The sequence below is a fragment of the Mytilus californianus genome, unplaced genomic scaffold (assembly GCF_021869535.1).
Source record: "Mytilus californianus isolate M0D057914Y unplaced genomic scaffold, xbMytCali1.0.p SCAF_7, whole genome shotgun sequence".
In the NCBI taxonomy this organism is placed as follows: domain Eukaryota; kingdom Metazoa; phylum Mollusca; class Bivalvia; order Mytilida; family Mytilidae; genus Mytilus; species Mytilus californianus.
Genome location: NW_026262723.1, coordinates 71,956,921 through 71,967,583, shown reverse-complemented (window position 1 = coordinate 71,967,583; position 10,663 = coordinate 71,956,921). Strand labels below are relative to the sequence as shown.

Sequence of the window (10,663 nt, the reverse complement as noted above, 5' to 3'; positions counted from 1 at the left end):
ATGATTGGTGTTCTAGTTTTCTAAAAAACATGGCTTCCAACTTTAGTGGAGCACTTCAGCTCACAGATTTGAACGATTTTATCACACCATCACAGGTTAAACATAATAGTTTTGTAGTCTAAACAATTCATTTGTCACTTTGTATGCATGTTGTTTTTTTCCAACAGACCTAAAAGACTTGCTCTCGCTATGGATTTTTTTTCTATTTTAAATCTCTACTAAGCTGCTAAAGGTTAAAATCTAGTACGAAAGATCCATATGAGAAACTTCTGCCTATACTTTAACTTTTAAAGTACATCCCTGAGGTTAAGTAAAGTCATGAATGATTTTTTTTGTGTTTGAAGTAATGGTGTGGCCAAAGTTGTATTTAAGGGACCATGATATTGCACTTATTTAGGGGGAGGGGCAGGATTTTTTTCTGCAGACAAAATATTTGAGACTCAATGAGAGTCTCGGTTTTATTTTTTGCGCTGAAATTTTCAAGAAATTATATTTTCACTTTTGTACACCTTTATTTTCTGCATTTTGTTCTGTTTTTAGCAATGTTATTTTATTTGAGTTCTTCCTGGTCAGATTATTTATTTTCAAAATCCTCCTGTCTTTCTCTGTCTCATGAAATGCACATGTACTGTACACAGCACTTGGGGAATGGACCTCCATCTTTTTAAATATTTTTTTGTTTTAATTTTTTTTTTCAGTAAATATTCTTTCTTTTTTTCACATAATGTGTTCTTGATCTTTTCCAAAAGATATTACAATAACAGTAGTTTATAAATTTTGACACTCTATTATTATTTTCCACAAGACAGGAAAGATAAAAAAATTCAAATATTGTAATCTGTTCCCCACTGGCACATTTTATGAACCTGATTTCCATTAAAATCATACAAAGTAGGGACCGGCATCAACAAAAAACAAGACTTATCTTTTTGTTTCTGTTGGTGGTTTGTATGTACAATCACTCAGCTATCCAGAAATAACAAGTTTTCAATTCTTTGTAGCTTTAATGTTGTCAAGTCCATTACTGATGATGGATAAAATTGCTGTCTTTCGCATGAGTTGTATAACTCCAAATGCAACAAATGCATCATGAAATCTGATAAGTTTGAAAGTTGATTAAAGCTGCCAAAATAAAAAAAGAATACAGGAAACCACCTAGGAAATTTTTTAAAGTGTATATGCATGCACCAGATTCTAAATTAATACTCACACATATCAATTTAGAAACTAACTGGAATAGTGGAAGTCATAATCAAACATATATACAGAACATGTGAACATGTGAAAGACAATTGTAACATGATTCTGTTGTATGTGATGTGCAGAAAAAAATCCATTGCATAAAGACAACACAGTTGAGGGTTTTATCCTAAAAATAATAATTTATATAAAGATAAGGAGATGTGGTATGATTGCCAATGAGACAACTATCCACCAAAGTTCAAATGAAGTGGATGTAAGCAATTATAGGTAACCGTACGGCCTTCAACTATTAGAAAAAAACCATACAGTATAGTCGGCTATATAAGGCTTCGACATGAAAAATATGAAACAATTCAATTGAGAAAACTAGCGGCCTAATCTATTACAAAACAATTACATTCCTTATTTATTCCAGGAATGTATCAAACCAGTTAAAATTGACAGAAAACCTGGAAAAGTTGGCAAAATAAGAATTGAAGATGATGGTTCTTATCTATCTATTAATGATGAAGGACAGGAAACCAGACTAGAGAAGGCAAAGATTACATTGAATGACTGTTTGGCTTGTAGTGGGTGCATTACATCAGCAGAGAGTGTACTCATAACTCAGCAAAGTCAAGAGGAACTTTATAAAGTACTGAAAGAAAATTTGAGGTTGCAAGAGGTACATGTACACACATACATTTATTATTTTGCCTGCAGCTAAAGAGAAGTTAATACAGCCTAATCTGGATACGTTGACTGCATTAGTATTAGTACAGTCAGGGGACTTACTTAAATGAATGATTTCTAAATCACTGATTCATGTAACATTTTGTTCACAAATGTTGGAAGTAAGAGTTGTCTTTCTTTAATAATCACCTATTTAAGTAGTACAAATAAATCACTAGACTAAGTGATTTAATTTTATTGTAGCTTTAGATATACAATACTAATGATCCAGGGGCTAATTATGTTGCTAAAATTATCAGAACTAACATCTGTGTCGATAGGATGACCAGTCCTGTCAGGTGATGACCTTGTACTCAATCTGGGATAATGACATAAAAATCATTTGTTCAAGTATCATACCTCTATTTTCTTCCAAAAAATCACTTCTTTAAGTATTATTATTTTAATAACTCCCACTAATTTTCAACACCCCCGAACAGTGAAATTTTGATCGCGAACAGTAAAATTTTATTACATAATCTGTAAGATGAAACCTTGAATTTTACAGGAAAAATACTCCCACTGCTGGGAAAAATCTGTTAAGAAAGTATCAGTTCATTATGTAAAGCCTTCATTATATCATTTTTTTCAACAAAAATAGAATTTACAGCTAACTGATTGCATCAAAGGCATAAACCTTTCTACTTAAAAATAGCAAAAGGTTCATTTTTTTTTTTAATTTTACTAATAATAAGGTATAATCTAAACCTATGTGTTTAATAAAATTTTGGTAAAACTACAAAATCACAATTTGTGACAAAATTTTGAATTTGCTACTTAAATAAGTGATTTTGTTTGAAACATTTGTAATGTTGTGAAAATACATTTGTAGTAGAAGTGTTATAACAGGCTAAACATTATTTTCAATTCAAATGGAAATATTTCAAGAAAGATTTGATACATACAGCAGAAAGTATTATGAAGAAATATTTCCTTGATGTCTGCCATTTTGATGTTTACATCATGTGCATAAGAGGCTCCATTTTTAAGAATGAGAAAAAAAAACTGGTGTGAAATTGATTATATTGTCAGAGGTAGCCAAGCTGGTTCTTTGTCATCTCTTAGGATTTTAAAATGGGACTTAATTTTGAATTAAAGGCATATAATAAAATCACAGATGTGTAAATGACTTGCAGAAAGCATAAAAAATATTGGTTTAATCATATAACATCAACTTTTCTCATATAATTTGCCTGAAAATGAGAATGTGAAGCCTATCAACTATTTTTTTTCTAACTAAAACACTTGCATATATGTTGTTCATATGTAAACCTGTAAAGGCACCACAAATCATTATGTCTTTGTTCATTTTATATATCACTCTTGAAAGAAAAATAAATATAGTAAATCATAAAAATGATTATACCTTAAAATTGCAGATACATGTATGTGATTATTTTTTTTTTATAGAAATTGTTTCTAAAACAGAATCATAATACATTTTATCTGTTTTAATGAGACAAACAAATCCAACAATTAAAATTTAACATGTATACTGAAAGAAATTTTGTAGAAGAAGGTACATTGTGATCTAGCTATGGGACTGATTTTCTGATGTGCATGATTTGTGCAGACATTTATCTGTATCCAAAAACATCACAAGGATCATAGGAGCTACTGTTCTGCTTCTATACCATGATTGTGTAATATTTGTATAAAGTCTTTATTTCAGACAGGACAAGCTGAGCAACAGAAGTTAGTAGTTGTGTCAATAGCTCCCCAGTGTAGAGCCTCACTAGCTGCCAAGTATAAACTATCTGTACAAGAAACTGCTGGCAAACTGACAGGATTCTTCAAGAAACTAGGTATTTATCTATATAATATGTTCACTTGAAAATAAATTTGAAACAGGCAAACAAAGGACAGCTTCAAACCAGTATTTTGGGAATATAATGATATGGTAAAAGCTCCAATTGATTATGAAAAAAAAATGTTGGATTAGGTTCCTTCAAACATGATGCAAGTGTTAGAGTTCTCATTAAGGCCTTTGCCAAAAAAAATATGCTATAATATTATCTGATTATATCAGATCTTTAGAAATTCTATGAATGAGTTTATATGAACAAATTATGTTTTGGCGTACTTTTGTTGTAATTTGAAATAAAAACCTGGATTTTATTCAAACAACTCTATTTCCAACAGGTGGGTTTTGCAACTGCACAAAGAGTTGAACAAGCTTTAGGTGATGCTTTGATAGGGCAGACTCCTACAAAAGCTTAGTACAATCTGAAAAAACACAATAGGACATGCATTCAGAGTGGTCTCTGTATTCCTGTATAGGCTGAATAGTTGGTAATAGTAACATACATTGTAGGAGAAAGAATAAATCAAAGTATTTATTCTTGGCAAATAAACTAGAAATATAGTTGAAAAAAGTTCCAAATTACTACACTGTTTATTACAAATTACAGAGAATGTCAGTATTTACCTAGTTTTCTGTATAAAAAAAATGGTATAAATGAAAACTTTCTCATTAACCCTTTTGCTCTCCGTCACATTAGCGAAACTTCTTGAAAGTATAGACAATTTTTAATTGGCATGCATTGTACATGTACAGAAAGAATATCAACTTGTTCAACAAAGGAAAATAACAGTGATGTGTACTATGCATGTCAATATTAATTTTTAAGTTTTGTTTGTTTATATTTACAGGTGTACACTATGTTTTTGATACCACATTTTCTAGGAACTTCAGTTTGTTAGAGAGTTGTAGAGAATTTGTACAAAGATATAAGGAATCAGAAACAAACAAAACAGCCTTACCAATGTTGTCGTCGGCTTGTCCAGGTTAATATCATGCTGGTTTAAATTTCAAAATAAGAAACATTGTATTTTATTATCAGTTGATACTTGAATTTGCCAGTGGTACCATTAAGGTTATTGATACACATATTATGTGATCATAAATAAATGGCATAATACACATTCATATGATTAAAAAAAAAATATTTTGAAACTTCTATTCAACATGCTACTTAACTTTTTTTTTATCAATATTAACAACTACAATAATAAAGAATAAATACTGCTGTCTATCGTTAATATTCAAAGTATACCAAGAGTATTGGAAAAAATCAGTTGTAAAAAGCATGTTTCTTTTAATGGCATGTAAATTAAAGTAGTATATGAAATTTGTAGATGTAAAAATATTTTTTCTTTTTGTGACAACTGCAGGTTGGATTTGTTATGCAGAGAAAACACATGGTTCTTACATCCTGCCATACATTAGTACAACTAAATCTCCACAGCAGATTATGGGTTCTCTAGTCAAAGATTACATGGCATCCAGTAGGGGGGTACCAGCCAACCTGATCTATCATGTGACAGTTATGCCTTGTTTTGATAAGAAACTAGAGGCATCAAGATCAGATTTCTACAACGACATCTATAGTACAAGAGATGTAGATTGTGTCATAACCTCAGGTAATTTTCACTATTTACCTTTCCCATTTTGTGTATGAGTAATAATATTTTTTAGAAATTCCAAACTGTATATTCTTACATGTGAACTCTCAAACAATGGGTATGACTGATTATATTTATATAGACATAGACATTAGTTTCTGTAGTGGTTGAAGAATTGCAATGTCATCACCATTGTATGTTCTTTGAAAGGAATAAATTATGTAACATGAGTTTCTCATATATATATATATATATACAAATCTAAATTGAAAACAACGTTCACATATATATATATATATGTTTGCGGTATACTATCTTTTCCGCAAGTTTATTGTTTTCTGTTTGGTATTAATTTAATAATTAAGATCCATTTTGTTACATCTGCATGATCTGTTGATCAGTTTATTTGGCAATCGCCATGGCAGTCAGCAGGGTTTAAGAACATCCGTTGTTCGACCTGCTAGTCAAATGCGTTTTGTTAAAATGTACCTTTTCACTATTTTTGGTCTTTTGGAAAATGTTGTTTGTGCTGTATTTAGACCCCTCTACTAAGAATTTTTTTTTTTGTATGCACACATATAAAAATTGAGGTTTTTATACGCCTGTCAAAATTTTGACAGGATGTATTATGGTATACAAATGTCCGGCGTCCGTCTGTCTGTCTGTCCGGCGTCCACATGTCGCACCGTAACTGAGAACGACTTATCCAAAATTTCATGAAACTTAAAATAGTTGTTTCTTATGATGGTCAAACGATCTGTATACTTTTTGGTGAAAATAAGATTAAAACTTTTTGAGTTACGGGACTTTGTGACTAAAACAGGGGGGTGTTTTTTTCACATGTCACGCTGTATCTCAAAAACAATTTATGATTATTGCTTAAAACTTTACACACTTCTTAGTTATATTAATCTAAAGATCTGTATACTTTTTGGTGATGATTCAAAGTTATTGAGTTTTTTGGAAAAAAAGGGGGGGTTTTCACATGTCGCGCCATATCTGAAAAACGATTTATGATTATTGCTTAAAACTTTACACACTTCTAAATTATATTAATCTAAAGATCTGTATACTTTTTGGTGATGATTCAAAATTTTATTTTAGAGTTATTGATTTTTTTATAAAAAAAAGGGGGGATTCTCACATGTCGCGCCGTATCTTAGAAACGATTTATGATTATTGCATAAAACCTCACACACAAGACGACGGGCGTATCATGCGCTCGTGGCGCAGCTGTTTATTATCCTATGCAATCATAGGTTTGAACTTTGTTTTCAATTTAGACTTGTGTATATATATATATGTTTGCTTTAAATAGTAAAATAGTTTTTAAAATGAGACAAAAAAAAGGCTTTTTTATCAAAAACTAAACAGAAAGAGGTATAAAACTTCACCAGAAAAAAAAACCAAACAAATATATCTTCATTCCTAAACCCTAGTGATCTTCTTAAAGAAAGATTTAATGACTTTTTCATGTACATGATATAATAAGATAGATTTTTGCTGTTTTTCAGTTGAAGTTGATAAAATGTTGGAGCAGGAAGGAATATCTCTGAATGATGTTGAACCAGCTGAAATTGATAATATGTGAGCACAACTTTTTCTAGTTTTTTTATGGCTGATGATACTCATGAAGTTTTATTGCAAGTCTTAGTTTCAACGCTAAATTTTGCAAATTGAATAAAGGACCTTCAATTCTGCAAATTGAATAAAGGAGGGTGTGATAAGGGTGTTATCTGACATAACTTTTTATTGAAATTTGAAATTTGAATTTTAGTTTTATTGTGGAAGATAATGAAAACAAAACTTAGTTTATGATCCATGCTGTCACAATAAATGTTGTTGTGACATCATTGAAAGTCCCTTTTACACATTTTCTTGAAAATTTCAAGATTTTGATTTTTTTTGTTGAGCCTGCGACTTTTGTCGCAGAAAACTCAACATAGGGATAGTGATCTGGCGGCAACGTTAACTAACTACTTAAAAGCTTTATATTTTAGAAGGTGGAAGACCTGGATGCTTCATACTTTATATATAGATGCCTTATGTTATGAAGTTTCCATCTGTCATATGTCCATGGTCCTTGACCTCATTTTCATGGTTCAATGACTACTTGAAAAAAAAGTTCAGATTTTTTGTAATGTTAATTTCTCTCTTATTATGAGTAATAGGATAACTATATTTAGTATATGCGTATCTTGCAAGGTCCTCATGAGTTTTCATCTGACCTCTACCTTATTTCATGGATCAGTGAACAAGGATAAGCTTTCATGGTCAAGTCCATATATTAGATACTATAAGCAATAGGTCTCATATATTTGGTGTATGGAATGATTGTAAGGTGTACATGTCCAACTGGCAGGTGTCATCTGTCCTTGACCTCAATTTCATGGTTCAGTGGTTAAAGTTAAGGTTTTGTGTTTTGGTCTTTTTTTCTAATACTATACGCAATAGGTCAGCTATATTTGGTGTATGGAAATATTTTACGATGTACATGTCATTCTGGCAGATTTTATTTGACCTTGACCTCATTTTCACGGTTAATTGCTCAGTGTTAAGTTTTTGTGTTTTGGTCTGTTTTTCTTAAACTGTAAGCAATAGGTCAACTTTATTTGGTGTATGGAAGTATGGAATGATTGTAAGGTGTATATGTCTGTCTGGCAGGTATCATCTGACCTTGGACTCATTTTCATGGTTCATTGGTCAATGTTAAGTTTTCATGGTTAAGTTTGTTTTGTCAGATACTATAAACAGTAGGTCAACTATATTTAATGCATAGATTAATTGTAAGGTGTACATGTCTGTCTGGCATGGTTCATCTGACCTTGACCTCATTTTCATGGTTCATTGGTCAATGTTACGTTTTCCTGATTAAGTTTGTTTCATAGAAACTATAAGCAATAGGTCAACTAAATTTGGTGTATGGAATGATTGTAAGGTGTACATGTATTTCCGGTTTAGTTTATCTGACCTTGACCTCATTTTCTTGGATCATGTTAAGTTTATGTGATACTTGTAGTAAAGCTTTATATTTAGGACTATCAACATAAAATTAATGGTCAGTAAAGCAGGCGAGACATTTCAGCATGTGCACTATTGTTTTAATAGTGTTTGGACCTACAAATATAGAGCACATGCAGGTACCAACTTAATAATTCACCTTGATCTTTGAACTGTATGAACAAAACCTCTCATGTAAATTTTTTGTGGTACTTCCATGTACTCAATATCTCCCACTCACAAATATAATTTTGAAATACGTTAATTTCTGAGCCTAAGAGGACCATTCGTGCTTATTCTTCATTTAAATCACAATTGAATTAGGGCATGTATAACTTAAATTATTATCTTGTCGATAATAGGTTCATTGCACTTTAATAACCAGTTCTACTTCCCAAAACTGGGAATAACTTATATTAAGAGCCAAAGTCAGTCGTTTGGAAATACTTTTCTGGAAAATGCTTTAGGTTAGTGGTATGGAATAGTTATACAGAAAACTATGTTTGTGTAAAAGGAGATATGGGAAATTAGTCAAAAAGACAGCAACTCAACAACAGACAAAAAACTAGAGGTCACATTTGGTCTTCCACAATATACAAGTGTCTATACAACATATACCGCTCTAAAGACTACCAAATATCTACCATCAGTATTAATATTTCAGATTTACACAGATACATGAAGGTCAGTTATTGAATCATGCTGGAGGAGGATCAGGTGGCTATCTAGAACATATACTGAAGTATACTGCACATAATCTCTTTGGACAGGATGTCACACAGATAGACTATAAAGTTTTAAGGTGACAGTTTTATCATTATAGATCTTTCATTTTTAGAGCTTCTCTAATCTTCATCTTTTTCATTGTTATGATAAATTCTGTAAAGAATAGTCTTTCTTCGTAGATTTTTTCTACTTTCCAGATTTTTTGTGAAAACTTACTTCAAAACACCTATTAAAGCAATAATAACTTAAAGAGCATTTTATAGTATATTTTTTCAAAGATGATATTGTTTATTGATTATGAATTATAAAATTTTAATTTCAGGTTAAGAAAAAAGACCAATATCTGTAAAAAAAATTCCGTTGTAACCTGGTGATCAAAGACTAAGCAAAAATTTTTGTTAATTCAGTAGCTACATTAATGAAGAGTATTGCTTTTTTGAGAGCTACAATTAAAGGGAAAGTTAAATTGCTTTATACTTAAGATACGAGTACAGATTATGCCAAATAGAATTTTTTGGATTTTTTTTTCTTTATTTACCATTTACATTTCTAGGAACCAAGATTTTCAAGAAGTGACTTTAGAAGTACCAGGACAGCCAGTCATCAAAATGGCATTAGCTTATGGGTTTAGAAATATTCAGAACATTGTTCAAAAGATAAAACGAGGAAAGTGTCCATACCACTTTGTTGAAATTATGGCTTGTCCCTCAGGTTGTAATAATGGTGGTGGACAAATCAGACCTGAAGGAGAGGAAACACCAAAAGAACTTGTAGATCGTGTAACAGCAACATATAATTCAATAGACAATAGTTTGCCTGATAGCTTAAAAACTGTGATTGATGTATATAATGAATGGTTAGGTGAAGTTGGGTCCGAGAGAAGTAGAAAACTACTGCATACTCAATATCATGAAGTAGAAAAAATGACAAATGCATTGACAATAAAATGGTAGAATGAAGACTATATCTGTGATATTTTGAATTTATGCAATAAAAATAGTAATATATTCTTTTTCTGATATCACTAAGCCTTTTGGTGTTTAACTTTAATATATATTTGATGTATATAACATAATATTTGGAATCTTTTTTTTGGGGGGGGGGGGAGCTGAAAAGTTTGCAATATGGATTATCTGGCAATTTTTGTCTAAAAGAATTCTAAAAGGGATTTTATGTGTATTTTCTGCATAGAAATATATAAACTGGCTTAACTCAATATTTATCTACAAACTGTTTGATTCATTAATGTTCATAGAAATCTAACATGTTTACTCAGGATGACATGTTATTGAGATACCCTGCTTTTTGTAATAGACCCCTTAAGACATTTTTAAAGTGCTAGCTCACAATGAAAAATCAGCTTATTGCCTTGCCACATTAATCTGAACCAATTGGGCCAACTAGTTGTATCCTGAAGGTCATGGAATGTGATTCTTATCCAGCAGCGTTGACAATGGCGTACATAATTATTTGTATACAGCTTTTTATTACAGAATGTAGAAGACCTGGATGCTTCATACCTTGTATACAGATGCCTTATGATACATAGTTTCTGACTGTCATGTGTTATTTTCCTTTGACCTCATTTTCATGGTTCAGCAACTGCTTAAAAAACTAT

General features: G+C 31.2%; 1 protein-coding gene across 1 annotated transcript; it reads left to right on the top strand.

Moving 5' to 3' along the window:
• The first annotated feature begins 9 nt into the window (after positions 1-9).
• LOC127707984 (cytosolic Fe-S cluster assembly factor narfl-like) lies at positions 10-10,052 on the top strand. The gene is made up of 8 exons (XM_052212762.1): positions 10-95; positions 1,619-1,867; positions 3,587-3,719; positions 4,567-4,701; positions 5,089-5,337; positions 6,834-6,906; positions 8,984-9,121; positions 9,599-10,052. The coding sequence occupies exons 1-8, from the start codon at positions 30-32 to the stop codon at positions 9,996-9,998; spliced, it is 1,443 nt and encodes a 480-aa protein (XP_052068722.1). The 5' UTR covers positions 10-29; the 3' UTR covers positions 9,999-10,052.
• Positions 10,053-10,663: the final 611 nt, after the last annotated feature.